Source organism: Drosophila willistoni, chromosome 3R (genome assembly GCF_018902025.1).
Source record: "Drosophila willistoni isolate 14030-0811.24 chromosome 3R, UCI_dwil_1.1, whole genome shotgun sequence".
Lineage (NCBI taxonomy): Eukaryota > Metazoa > Arthropoda > Insecta > Diptera > Drosophilidae > Drosophila > Drosophila willistoni.
Window position 1 is genome coordinate 11,142,935 of NC_061086.1, and position 15,471 is coordinate 11,158,405.

At 36.1% G+C, this 15,471-nt stretch overlaps 1 protein-coding gene across 6 annotated transcripts in view; it reads left to right on the plus strand.

Annotated features, from left to right (window-relative positions):
• LOC6650016 overlaps positions 1-13,250 on the plus strand; it is a 52,143-nt gene extending 38,893 nt beyond the window's left edge. The window contains exons 4-12 of one of the 6 annotated variants that reach the window (XM_023180525.2): positions 5,871-6,178; positions 6,314-6,451; positions 6,604-6,897; positions 6,955-7,185; positions 7,467-8,816; positions 8,876-9,058; positions 9,117-9,209; positions 9,266-9,383; positions 12,439-13,250. In XM_023180525.2, coding sequence (XP_023036293.1) covers positions 5,871-6,178; positions 6,314-6,451; positions 6,604-6,897; positions 6,955-7,185; positions 7,467-8,816; positions 8,876-9,058; positions 9,117-9,209; positions 9,266-9,383; positions 12,439-12,566 — 2,843 coding nt within the window. In that variant the 3' untranslated portion in view covers positions 12,567-13,250. Of the gene's footprint in view, positions 1-1,099; positions 5,214-5,864; positions 6,179-6,313; positions 6,452-6,603; positions 6,898-6,954; positions 7,186-7,466; positions 8,817-8,875; positions 9,059-9,116; positions 9,210-9,265; positions 9,384-10,629; positions 10,730-12,438 lie in introns of those variants that run through there. The other 5 variants (XM_047011293.1, XM_023180527.2, XM_047011288.1 and 2 more) reach the window with 5 other exon arrangements.
• Positions 13,251-15,471: the final 2,221 nt, after the last annotated feature.

A 15,471-nucleotide genomic window follows, 5' to 3' on the forward strand; every position in this document is an offset into this window, starting at 1 on the left:
TGCCTCTCTTTCTCTCGTGTCTCGTATCGTATCACTTTGTAGTTGTTTTTTTTCCCCTCCTTTCCTCCTTTTTTTTTATTTTTGCGTTTCCCTGGAAACTTTTTGCGCCCGTAGAATATACATACTTTTAGTTAGAGCTGCGGCAGCTGCTGTTGATTGTCGTTTTAGTTTTTCATTAAACGCAACTTAAATCCATCTTAAAAGTAGTTTAATATCCCCACTCACTCTCTACTAAACCTAACATATTCCCTTGGCTTATGTATTAACAGAATTTGATTAATTATTTACATATTATAAATATACTAAAACCAACAAAGATTCCCTTTGTTTGTAGTTTGTTAGTTAAACACTTGATGTTTGCTATTTAATATATTTAAACTAAAATCAAATCAACACAGAAATTAAAATAGATAAAAAAAAGAAAACAAAAACCTTCCTGCCGCCACACGCGTACAAAAAAAAAACAGTTTTCAATTCTAAAGGATAACGAATTACTTTTTATTGAAAAGAGGCCATGGAAGGCCGCAAACAAGTAGGCTAACTCTGTATATATGTATGTATTGCAGGCCCCAGAAATCGTTTTTATATATACATATTTTATTTGCTTATTATTTAAACAAATAGTTTCCAACTTATTCTACACTCTATCTATCTTTTTCATGGGTTTAGTTTTTGCAAAATGGTTAAAAAAAAAAGAAATTATTACTTTTTCCAACTTATTGTAAATTTCAAATCATCAATTCTCTCTGGGTGTTTGGTATTTCTTCTACTAAAAGCCGCTGTAAACTTTGCACTAAAACCCAACAAAAATAAAAAAAAATTAAATCAAAACGTATCAATAAAACAATTAAAAACCAACTCAATTTCAATTTTTAAGATGGGTTCAGAGACCTATTTTTAATTGAATTTGTTTTCTTTTGTTTTGTTTAATACACACAAAATAAACAAATCAAAAATATGTTTTTTTATATTTCTTCTTTTTCATATTTAAAATATATAAATATTGTTTACACGGTTTTTTTTTTGTTTTGTTTGTTTATATATAATGTAAATGTTGTAAATCGAAAATTGCAAAAATACAAATCACACAAAAACGCAGCTGGGCCTGTGGATGATAACTTGTATAGTGCGACGGCAGGAAGGTCAACAAGAAATGCAACAGCAACAACAACAACAACCACAACAACTACTACTCCTACTAGTACTAGTACACAGAGCACTGCAACAACAATTGCAACAGCAACAACAATAGCAACAACAAAAATATTAGCAAGCAACAATAGCAATAATACAAATTTAAATTTAAGTTCACCCACAAAATTTAAAGAGAGACCTCCATTGAAACCCATATTGAAAGTGCATGAGGGTCACAGAGTGCCTATCATTCAGGTGCAACCGAAACAGGCTCATGAGAAACCTAAACTGAAACTGCAATTGCCATTAGTTGGTGGACAGGCGGATGAGAAATGTAAAGATGAAGACAAATTGCAGGAGCAGGAGCAGCAGCAGCAGCAGGAGGAGGGAGAGAATGTTCCCATTTTGCCAAAGAAAACAGCACCCAAATCTCCACAGAATGCCAATTATGTGCCCGTATACAACAATAAGCTGGTCAGCAGAAGCTCCAGTAGTACGGGTAACTATGAGAACATGGAATTTGGCAAAGCAACTGCGATGCAGCAGTCACAGGGGCAAACAAAGGCGGAGGAGAAACAGGATAGCGCTGCGATTAATGATGCCGATGAGACGCCCATGCTGATGCAGCTAAAGCTTTTCAAAGAGCAGCAACAAAAGGAGACGTTGAAAGAGATGGAAAAGGAGAAGGACCAACATGCGGAAGAGGATTTAACGCCAACGGCTGAAACCAAACCTGGTCTAGGAGAAGTTACAGAGCAAAATGCAGAAGGGCCAATGCAAGAACCGAATGAAGTGAATGCTGATAATGACGGGGATAATGATAATGAAGATGATGATGATGATGATGAAAGCACAGCTTGCGAAGAATACACAGATGATGATATCGATGAAGCTTTAGCTCAGGCTGATGATGATGATGACGATGAAGAGATTGAATCTAATAGCAAGGGAAATGCCAATTTTCCAAGTGACAAGGAATTGCATCAAATCTATGTAAACGAACCCATTACACCCACCGATCAGCAATTCGATGAGAGTCATTATCTGCCCATGACACCCAAAAAAGTGGAATTAGGTCAATCGGGAACTTTAAGTTTAGTTGCCACCCATGAGAGTTATAACAATGAGCAGCAGGTGGAAGAGGAAAATCATTATGTAGAAATGACCAAGGGTATTATGGATGAGGATAATAAAAGTAATTATGAGATCATGTGCATTGCCACAGTGGCTAATAGCATGAAACTGATGACTACCAAAATGGAACCCGTCTATATGGAATTGTCTGGCGTGAAGGCAACAACAACAACAGCCGAAGAAGCCCACTGTTCCTCGGGTAGATCAACCCTGAAAAAGGGCAAGAAACCCAATCATCCTGGTGGTGAGACTCTAAAGAAAAAGTCCAAGAAGAGGCAGGGAAAGGATATGCCTGATATACTTAAGCCAGCCAAAAGTGCCTTCGCCTTGGCCAGCGATAGTTCCGATGATGCTGACGATGAAAGCAGTAAACAGCAATTGGAGGCCAAGAAATTAAGATCTCGTTCACGTTTCAGTTTATCAGACACTTTCAGACCAGCTTCTTATTACCTGGGAGCATCGACCCCATTGAATAATTATGCTGAGAGTTCGGATAGTGAGATTTTGCCACCGCCACCGATTCCCGATTCACCGCCACCCATGGAGGAGCTAAAGACCACCGAGGAGATATTCTCGTCAGAGCATTATGATACAGTGAAGCGACGTGATAGCAAGGTTAATTTGTCCTACGAACAGCTGCCCAAGATGCATGCGAGCAACACATCCTTAAATTTGCATGCCAAACACGATGCCAGCTCTACCCAATTGCAAAGCAGCCGTCTGTCCCTGCCGGATCATTTTGCCAAGGCTCGTGGCCCAGCCCAGTCTAGACCATCGGGGATAAGTTCGACAATGACCACACCCACACATATGCTACAACAACATCACGCACGCACCCTTTCCGACTCGAATTACAGTGGCTGCCAGACGGATAATAGTTCATCGCGTACGTCATCGGATTTGGATATCTATCAGAGGCGTGGACAGTTGCGTCCATCACCGGCGCGTTGTCCCAGCAATAATTCGTTGCCTTTGCGCTATGTCGTCGGCGATAGCAGTGAGAGCGAATCTGTGGAATTTCGTCAGCGTTCCGATTCGGAGCTGGAACGCCAACGTTCTAGACGTCCTCTCTCCCAGGAATCGATTAGTGAAATTGAATCGTTGAGTGAGCAATTCGAAGAGACTCTAAGCAGTCAGGAATTGGACACATATCTGAGTCATTTACAGGGCAGTGATCTGTTGCCCTATCAGCATTCAGGTGGACAGGTGACACCGACTAGCCATCTTCTGAACGATTCCAATGCCGCAGCTGGTGCGGATATACTAACAAATTTGATAAAGCCACCGAAAACATTTCGCAATGATGATGGCGGCGATGGAGAACAGCATTTCTATGGGAATATACACTTTCTGTCGTCCACTGATTCCATTCAGCAATTGGGTGAGAAATCGGCTACAGCTGCAGCGCAAGCAGCAGCAGCATCCGCCGCTTATCTCACACCATCGCATAGTCGAAACAATAGTAATATATCCACGCAGTCTGCCCCGTATTATTATTCTGAATTGCCAGCACTTCCGCCACTCAATAACCAGAGGGATATTCATGCTCTGGGCCTTAATATTGCCCACATACACAATCCCATCGAACGGCTGGAGCATCAGTTCAATATGGATGCATTGGTGGACAAGGATCAGGCCATTGATAGCAAGAATCTGTATACGGTCAAGGCCAACATTGAAAAACTTAGCTATAGTAGCAATAAAAATTTAAAAGCGGGTCAAGTGCAACATAAATTGAACAATATGCAGATTGTCGATGCCGTATTGCCAGAGTTGCCAGAGAGCAGCAACGGAAACGGAAGCGGCAGCGGCAGTGGCAACGGCAGTGGCAACGGAAATGGGCATTCACTAAACCAAGCACATTCATTTCTCACAACTACTACTACTAAAAACACAAATCTCGCCCGTAAACTGATTGGTGGTAGTCGTTTGGATGAACATCATCGTAATGATAGAGATGTTGGTGAAGATGATAATGTTCATGATGATGATGATGATAACGATGTTGTTGTTGGTGGTGTTGGGACTGAAAGTGATAAGAGAGAGGTGACAAGAGAGGCTAGACCGAGTGCCACAAGCATTAATACCAGTCAAATTTCAGTTCTAGGTGGCGAACTGCTCTGGGAGGAGGACACACTATGGCGCGAGAGTTTACGTCGTGTCTCACAGCGTCATGCTCGCTCCCTCGATGATCTCGATCGTATCACAGCCCCGGCCCCAGTACACCAACCAATCACCAGTACACCGAAAATCAAACTCAGTCGTGAGGTGACCTATGTTAATGACAGCCTCAAGCCACAGCGTCCACAGGCGCAATTAGATCCATCGGCCATGGCCATTAGCAATGAGCATGATGTTTATGTACAATTACTTGCCAATAGTTCGAATCTAACAATTGATCACAATGAACAACAAATCGATTCCGATGTCTATGAGGTGTTGCGCGAAGAGACTGCATCGAATTTGTCACACAAATCGAATGAATTCGATCGTGAGACCATACGACAATGGGATGCCATGTCAAGTGGCCTAATGAAGTCAAATCCCACTGTAGAAGCATCCACATCGGCGACTACTCCCAGTGGTTCAAGTGGTCCAGTGTTGCCCTTGACGAGCAATGTGCGTTCCATCATTCAGCAATTAAATAATCAAAATAGTAATGATGATGTCAATGGTAATCCCATTGTGGCTGTTGCGAAAATACAAAAGTCCCGGACAAACAACAACTGAGATGCACACACACTCACTCACACTCACACCCAAACGAACCTACACACACACACACATGAGCACAAAACATAAACATGAAAAAAATTTGAGAATGGAGAAGGGCTTTGTATAACATTTTCTGTTTCTAGTTCTCTCAGTGTGTGTGTGTGTGTGAGTGTGTTTGGTTTGTATGTGTTTTGGCCTTCTCGACCTTGTTTTGTTTTGCGTAGTGGTTTTTTTTTGTGTTGAATTTTCTGAACGAGCCTTCAATTTGTTTGTTGTTAATTGTTATATTTGTTATTGTCATTGTTGTTGTTGTTATTCTCATTATTGTTGTATTGTTTTGTTTAATTAATCAAATGGTAAGCAAATTTTTAAAACATTTTTTTATCAATCATGCATCTCATTAAGTAATTAATGCGCTTGTAAATATCCATTAAAACTCACACCATCTCTGTCACACACACACACACACACACACGCATACATTTGCACACTCTTCTTCATCTACATAAACATACATTGACACACCCACACATATATATACATACATACATCGATTCATTCAACACGTACATGCTCTGTATAGTAAAATTTTTATAGTATACTTATTTGGGCTTAATTCCCAACAGCAGCTGCCTAGCAAGGACTATTTTTTATCTCTTGTAGAGCACAATTTCTCTAGTATTCCTTTATTTTTTTTTTGTTTTAACGCAGAAAAATATAAACATCAGAACAACAACAAAAATATAAACTATTTTGTGAACTAATTGGCTTCTCTTTTCAATATTTCGCGCACGCATTTAATCAATTTCGAAACCATTTTTTTTGTTTTTCCCCGTTTTTTTTTGTTTAACAATTTGTTAATTAAAAACTGCCTTTGAAAATTTCAGCTTCGATTTCTGTGCAAAATGTGAACAATTTGCCCAAGGGCAATCTCACTGTCATACCGGATCCCTCGGATGCACAACAAGAGTCGGCATTTGCTCCATATTATGGCAGTTCGGTGGAGACAAAATATGCCAAGGCCACAATTCTAACAGATCGTGGCCAATATGGTCCAGGCGGTGGCAGGGGAACTGGCACCATTGGTGCCACATCTACACCGCAACAGCAGCAGCAGCAACAATTTGTCATTCGTCGTGCCGGAAGTCGTGCTGAAATCGATATGCTTGAACGTGAAACTAGCTCTCAGATAAGGGTAAGTTCCAAACTTCCAAAAGCCAAATGGGGGAAAGTGGGGTCAACAATAAATTTGCAGTTCAGTGGGGCAGAGAAGTAGGCAAATTAAGTGCATCATATTTAAACCCACCTACTATCCCACATCATACTTTAGAACTTGGATGTATCGGCTGGTGACTTATTGAGTCGCACCCACGAGGAGTTGGTACTTCTGCTAATACAATTACGTCGCCAGAGCAGTCAAACAGCCAGGGCCATTGAGCAGTGTTGCAGTGATATTCATGATGTTCAGGTGGTTAAAACAAGTTTTTTGTCTCTCGGTTGTTGGCTAATCCGAATAATTATGGTGTTGGTTCTGTGACTAATTTTAGTTTTAAGCCCTTTCAATCAATCTGTGCCATTTTTTCGAGCTTACTTAACGTTTATTTCAATTGTTTGCTATAGAATCGCCTACGCAGTGCCGAGGGTCTAACTCGTGCGGAAAGTATACAGCGTTTGGATTATTTAAAGCAACATTTGCTTGATCTAGAGCGTCAGTATGAGAAGAGCAAACCCTTGGTAAATCTTGTCGATAATATGGTAAAATTGGGCTCTCTATATCGCAATGATGCCAATGGTAGAGCTCAGCCAGCTACTTTAGATCGCCTAGAGTTCAATCAGCGTATGCAAGAGCGTCAAATGATGCAGGAAGAGCAAAAACAATGGGAACGTCTCAGTCCAAATCAATCAGAGCTTCAGGTATGTAATTAAATTCAATAATAAAATGAATTGAATTTCAAATTTAACTCTTTTTAGGCCAAGGTTCAAGAGCTTTATCAGCTGGATCAATTGTTGCAGGAGGAATCTGGCACCTTGCAGAGCTTGCAACGTGAAAAAGAGGATCTTGAACGTGCTCTTGGTGGTCTACGTGCACGCATACATGACAACAATGCCACGCCCATGGCCATGGAGGCGGCCAAGAAGCAACAACACATACTGGAACGTGAATTGTCTCGCGTCCATCAATTGTTGGCCGAGAACTCAAAGGTAGCTAAGGTGCCTAGTAAAAGTTTTTTGCATAATACAAATAAACATAAATTTGTGTAACTATCTATTTAAATGCTTGTGCTATGCATGTTGCTTTTGTGACTAATTCGAATACAAGATAAAATACGATTTGAATGGAATTCTCTGCTCTAAGATTATTCAATTCAAATGTGATTGAACTTCAGATGCAAAAGACTTTTACTAAAACGCCGTCTGCATGTGCCAACGATTTGGTGATAAGCTCCTTCGAACACACATACTTAATCTCCTGTCCATTACAGAAACTAGAGCAAACGGTCGCTGGTAATAGTCGCCTGGAGCAGGAGTTGTTGTTGCTGCGCCAGAAAGTGCAGTCAAGTCGAGCCACAGGCAATGGATTGAATAACGATGCTGCGCATCTTAATGGCAATCAGACGGCTGCTGTCCTTCAATCGGAATTGGAACGAGTGCAATCCCTGGTTGGCGATATGCAACGCCAAAGACATGAACTGAGCTCCGCTGTCCGTCAGTTGACCGAGAATTCGACACGTTTGTATCAAGAGATTGGCAATAAGGAAATGACTGCTGCCACCTCGAACGGCAGTCTGAAGAAGCGAAGCAATTCCACCAGCTGGACAGAGACCGATTTGGATTTGAATATGCAGCACAGTGGCAGTCGCCAGCATTTGAATGATTCGACTTTGAATCTATCGACGCCATTATATGTGGACACGAACAGCTCGGCCAAGTTGAGTGACTATAATCGTTATAATGGTGGCAGTAGCGATGCCCTGGAAATGAGCGGTGTGGACAGTGATGGTTTCTTGGATAGCAATCCGTTTGCCAATCTGAGTAACTTGGAGAAACAGGAAATTAAAACGGTGCGCATTGTTAAGCGAGAATCGGAGCGACGTCATCGGGATCGCAGTGAACGTGGTCTAAGCAGTTCCACACAGAATTTGGATCAGGTGCTAGAGGAAGAGCAATATGCTCAGCAGCAGCAACAGCAACAACAACAACTGTATGCCCAGAGTTTGCAGGAACAAATGACTAATGGACATCATAGTCGTTCCAAGTCCTTGCCACGTAATTACAGCGAACCACCTAAGCCCAGGCATAGCCGGCATATGAATGGTTCAATTAAACAGAATGGCCACAGTTCATACAATGGCAGCTACGACTATGACAGGAACAGTAACTATGAGCATCAACCACCGCCACCGCCGGCCCCCCAAAGCAATGGACATCATCAACATCCGCATCAGCAGCAGCAGCAACAGCAACGGGAACATCTTAATCCCCTGGCGAATGCCTATTTTGCCAAGCAACTGCAACAGCAAGCCAATCCTTCCAGGGATAGTGCCCGAGTGGCTTTACGCACCAAGACCGAATCTCTGCAGAGCCTTAACAAGAGTTTGACTGACATTAGTCCGGAGCCTGTGTTCCAGAGTGTGGCTGCACGGCAGATTATAAACGAAATGTCTGCTGGTTCGGCATCCGAAGATACTGAAAAGATTGTGGAGAAAGTGCCACCCCAGCACAAGCATCGAAGGGCAGTTCCGCGGGAGAAACGTCGCCATTACACGGCACCCAACAATGTCAATCAGAAGGCCATGGAAAAGGTGCAGGCCGAGAATGATATGAATCGCAATGTAAGTGTAAATATAACTATCAATAATCAAATCAAATAATAATTTCAAACTCTACGCAGAATACCAATTGGAGGGCTCGCGATGATCTGGACATGGAGGTGGCATTGCGTCCCCGTATGAATGCTCCCGATGTGGTGCGTTCGGCTCTGGGTCAGGGTGAAAAGATATCTGAAAATACCATTGATAATTTACTCTTGGCTCCAAATAAAATTGTTATACCCGAGCGTTACATACCAGAAACAGTAAGTCTAATGGCAGATGAAAATAAAATGATCGTTATTTAAACAAAATCTTTCACAGACGCCAGAACTATCGCCAGAAGAGAAGAAACGGCGTCAGGAGAAGGTTGAATCGATTAAGAAAATGCTCTCCGAGGCACCCATCAGCAGCAATGTAAGTTTATAGAGAGCTATATATGCATTTGATGATTCAATTTGCTGTTTTCTTAGGAGAATGAACATCTGCCACCCAGCAAATTAAATGCAGAAAAGAAACAACGTGAACATCTTCTGCAACTTAATCAAATTCTTGCCCAACAAGTCATGCAAGTCAGCAAAATTGTAGCCGGTACGTAGAATTTGTCCATCAATACATTTAGGTCTTTAAATTTAGTTAAATAAGTTCTTGTGTTCAGTTCCAATTGATATTCAAAGTTTTTTAAACGATTATTCAAACTGTTGATGCAATGCCTTGAAAGTTGAGTTTATGTTTAATGTTAATTTTTTACTTTATTTCGAAAAAACATAACATTTTATTTTCCATCAATCTATATACAAATTCTTTATGTATTTAACTTTAACCAATATATATATATGTGTAAAAATCTCTGCGTTTATTCAATGTAAATCTAAGTCATGCCAGAGAGCATTATATCACTCTGTCCCTGCTATTTTTCTAACTCTCTATCTCAACTGTCAACTCTATGCTCTTCTAATCTATAATATCTTCTTTCGACTTTTTTCTAATTTTCTAGATGATTAATGATAAATCCATATCATAAGCATACCATCTAATATCTAAATTGTGTTACGCCCCCTTTAAAATATAAGATCCATCCAAGATACCAAAGATCATCATCTATTTAGATTCATCTCTCTCATTCAAAGGCGTTCAAATATCATATCACAAACAAACACATTCAACACTTATCACAGTCAATCATACACTCACTCTATACATGCAAATAAACAATACATTTACCCTATCCATTCATATACATATATATTAAAAATCATGTTTCTATGTAAATTCTTTATCTATGTATGTATATTTTATAACATTTTTTTACGAATATTGCCCATACGCCGTGTATTGCAATGATACATATCAAACTTATCCTTAAATGGGGGGTTCAATCACTTTATTCTTTCACTAAACGTTTTTTAGAGCTCGTGAAAAATGTTCTTCAAGTTTTTTAAGGGTTTATATTTTGTCTTTTAAGAGCAATATTTAAAATGGACATATTCTTCAGATTTAATGTGTTGCTTTAACAAGTTTCTATTTGTCAACTCAAACTATCAATAAATTATAATTGGTTGCTTTCCAAAAAAATTAAATAATCCTTCTATGTTTGATTTTTACAATTTTCCATCGATTCAAATGATTTTTCTATATTGAAACACACGAGCTAATAAGCACAGAAAGATAAAGAAATATGGAAGACTTAGCTATAGATTATAATTATTAATATAAATTAACAAATTTCTTGTTATGTTATTGAATATATATGTTCTAAATCGTATTTTATTGATTTTTGATTTATTTTTATGTGTTTTTTATTTTGTTTCTTTTTTGTTTTCTTGCATTTTTCTAGGCAATCCCACTAGTCACAACTAATTGTTTAATTAGTCTGTCATGTTGTTTATGTTCACCTTAATTTTGTGTTTTCTTAAAGTTTTTTTTTTTTGTTATATGCATTTTGTTTTGCTCACATTGTGTTTGACAAAAAAAATATTGAAAGTTATAAATAAAAAATTTGGATAAATGGGTTCGATCACACTTGCGTATATACTATAACAACAACAACAACAACATCAACCAACATTCAAATACAATAACAACAACAACAACAAAAACTACACAGCAATAGAAACACGCAATATTGAGATTATAGCATGCTAAACTCACTCAATTAAATAAATCACTATAAACTCACATAAAATACTGAACGACAATGAATAAAATGAAAACAAAAAAAAAAGAAAACATCAACGCATTAACAACAAGAACAACAACAACAACAAGCACATGAACAACAACAACAAGAACAAGCATAAATGTTATACGAATCCGTAAGTGAAGGTTTGTACACAATTTATTATTTAATTTTTCTCTATTCGTATGATCTGTATTGTATGTATGTAGCTTGCGCCAAAAACTATGCTTCAAAAAATTTCAATTGGCCCTAACTAATCGGCCTTGTATCTATGAAAATCTATATATACCAAATTGCACTTGAACACTTAATAAAATTCGAAAACAAGACATACTTTTAATAACCACACATTCAATACACAAACCCTCAAACGTAACTACTCACAATACCTCAAACAAATGATTTTAGCAGAACACCAAAAGTAGAGCACTATAAACTGTATTAAGGACACAAAATATATTGGAAGTAAAAGAATTTATTGGATTGATCTCTAGTGAATCTAAAGGGCTTTAAATAATTAGGTTTATCCTAGAGATTAATAGAGTTTGCATAACTTTCTATGCTTTAAAAACAGACAAAGTATACAGATTCTAAATATTTGGAATATTTACAGAACATTGTGTTGTATAACGTAAGCTAAGATAAATTTATACCAATTTAGAAATTATTTCCACAGTTTCAAGACCACAGTTCTATTATTCAATGGAAAAACAATATTCCTTAGAACTTTTGTAACCTTGTTGCAAATAAAAACATAACTTTATACCTTAAATGGTGTGAAACTATGCCAATTGCTAACTTTAGCAAACTATTTTAATGATGTACTTCAAGATTTATCAGAAATGTTAATAAAATTTTAATAAAACTAATTGAAAATCTACAATGAAAAATTAAACAAATGAACTTTTGAGTCTCCAAAATGACAGTCGCAACTGTTATCCTTATTTGAGGAAAACACTCAACAATAAGTAACTCAAAATAACTCAAACTCCAAAGAAATGCTACGGGAAACTTTAAATACTATAGGTATACTTATACTTAGGATGAATTTATAGCTCAATTTGACAGATTTGTTAAGTTTCTAAACTAAATTCTGCTGCACTGCCTAAAATGCGTAAAACTAAACTTTGCCTAACACAGTCCAAAACGAAAATGCAGCGCCAAAAACGCTCAAAAGATGAGTAAGTATAAGCTCAAGGCACACACACAACAACAACAACAAGAACAACATACAGAACAATATACAAACAAAATCCATTCACATCAACTTTTATACATATATACTTATATAGTAAAAAGTACTTTCAAAATGATTCTCTGTGTACCCTAAACAAACTTTTACAGCACGCTTGGGAAGGTTTTTGGTCAATTCTAAATGAAAGATGAGTGAAAAGCAAGTTAAACTAACAGAAACTTTTCTTTTTTTCTTCCTTTTTTCTACTCCTTCTCTCTTGTTACCAATCATAGAGAAAGCCATGTCCAAAGCGGCCGACAAATCGAATCAGGGCAGCGATGATGAGGAACGTGAAAGACGATCGGAATCACCAAGCGAACCACTGCCTTTATATCAACAACGCGACAATTTTTATAGCTAAATACTAAATGATAACCAGAATAATGCATACGATCAAACTTGACTCTACAGAATACTAAATATCTATTACAAAAATTAACTCCGAACGAGCGTTTACAAAAATAATAATATAATAAGCACAATAATTGCTGCATTTATCTTCAGAATCAAAACTAGAAAACAAAACCAAAAATTTGCTAAACTGTTTTTAATCGAAATCGTATCAATTCTTAATGTGACTGAATTATAAGAAAGAAAACCAAAAACTTACAAAAAAAAAAAAATAACAGGAGCAAGTGAGCAAATTGATAAATGTGTATGTAAGTGGAAAATGAACGAATTTTTTGTGGAGCTAAAGAAAATTGGAAATACTTGTTGAAACGTAAATTATACATATGCATGCAAATATACACACTATATATACATATATATATATATACATTATATGGAAATCAAAGATGCAACATATCAATGTAAAACGCGTTAAATGTCAGTTAAGCATTATCAATTACATATTAATTAGTGAGCGTTTAAAAAAAACTAAAAGTTATATGTATGTATGTACATATACTTACTAAATATATATATGTATGGGTACTTAGCTGATACTATGGCAAGTTTTTAGTCAAAAGAATCCAGAAAAGATAAATAAATATGTGTGTAAATGTTAAAGTCACATCACGTTCCTCTGCAGGCTAACGAAAAAGGTAAAAAAAAGTAAAGTAAAGAGGCAAAATGGCAAATTAATTAAATTTAAAGACTTTTTGTAACGGACTTCTTAAATAAATAAACAAATTATTTATTAAATATTGCATTTGCCCTTGGAAACAAAACCAAACAAACAATAAGAATTGAAGAATTTTTGGAGCCAATTATTATTGCATTTGATATGAACAAGATTTTTTTTTTATTTAACAACAAAAATTTTTAATTAACAGACAACAGCTAAGGATTCTCTCTATCTGAATCTTAGGATATGAAGATTATTCCTATAGAGAAATAAAAATAATGAATCAATCGAATGCATAAAGCACTTACTCGAATTCACTACCCAAAACAAAAGGAAATTAAAATAAAATGTACCTACCTATTGCAATTAACTGGCGAGAAAACAACAAAAATTTATATTATGTAATTGTATTTAAAGGACAAAGCAAACATAAATACATACTACTCATATATCAGACACTTATATATATATATATTTTAATTTTTAATTATAAATACATACAATTAAATCAATTACATAATCGAGCATGCAAAAAAATGATTTAAATATGTAGGTCAATTAGGCAGGCAATTATATATATATGAAATATCGACAAAAATGTCGGAATAATACTAAAGACAACAACAACAACAACAACAAGATCAATGCAAAGTCAATAATGAAATTATATGCAAATGCTAGTTAAAGTTAATGTCTATATAACTTGAAAAGTTATTGAAAAGTCGCATAAGATTATACAAAATTATCTACATATATATATATATACATACATAGAATCATAGACATCTAAATACATATACATACTATACCTTACTATATGCATAAACCACAACGATAATCTGTTATATATATATACATAAATATATATACATATATGGAAAAGTAAAAGAAAGAAATTGGAGGAATGAAAAAAAACGAAATCCATGCAAAGTGTACAAAAATATTTCTTTAAGTTCTTTTTTTTAGTTTGTTATAAAATTAAAATGTTTTATTATTTTAACGCTTAGCCTTTAAGTTAAAATATTATATATATTTTTACCAATAAGTTATCGTTAAAAAAAACAAAAATTGTTTGTACATTTCGCGGTGCTATATGGATGTAAAAAGGAATTATGATGCAAATTTTAAGGATTTATTTTCTTTAAGTTTACGCACAAAACGCTACAAATTAAACAAATAAATAATTAGAATGCCAAGCTTAACAAGTTATCAAATTGCAAATTGCACAGATATGCCCCCAAAAACTATATATCAAACACACACACACATAAAAAACTAAAAATATTTATTGCATATATCATAAAAATATATATATATATATATAAAGTCATATTATGACACAAGAGTTGAAAACGAAAAGAAAAGTGCATCAAATTGAACAGATGAGAAAATGTTATCAATAAAGATTATAGTTGAAAATTTAAATTCATTACCCACACTAATTACTTATTATTGTCTATTATTCAGTTACAACTGAAGGTTGTTACTCAATGGCGGAACAGGAACTGCTCATCTCTGGTAAGTGCGTCAATTTTGCCAGCTAAATTCAAGATCAATGTTAAATCTATACACAATACAAGAGCTGGATGAATAAAAACACGAAAGAGGAATATACAAATGTATATAAAATCTGGGCATGAATCACAATGAATACGTGCCCCAAGCAACCGCAGAGTCAATCCCACTAAAGTGAGATACAAAGCACTATATAAATATGACTAGGAATGACAAACAACCTGCTAAAGGCACACGCATGTGTCTCAAGTTGTTGTGTGTAGGTGTTTTTTTCTTGTTGCCAAAATGTAGAGCAATCTATAACTTTCTAAAAAAAGAAACAAAACAAAAGTCATTTCTTATCAAATTCTAATATCAATCCAATTAACATACAAACGAAAACACTTTTCGCTTTTACTCAATGAACCCAAAAAAACAAAAAAAAAGGCATAGGCAAAGTTCATTAGGTTTATTTACACAAATTAACATTAATTTATCGTATTAGATAAGTGTTTAAAATGCGTTTTAAATGGGTAAACTTGATTGCCCTTTTGCATAGAGAAACCAATCATTTGAGTACTTGAATACTCGGCATATAAACTACTCTATATGATTTATATTGAACCGATGACAAGATATACATATATATATATGTATATACATATGCAAAAAACCAGAAATATCATTAAACCAATCAGGTTTG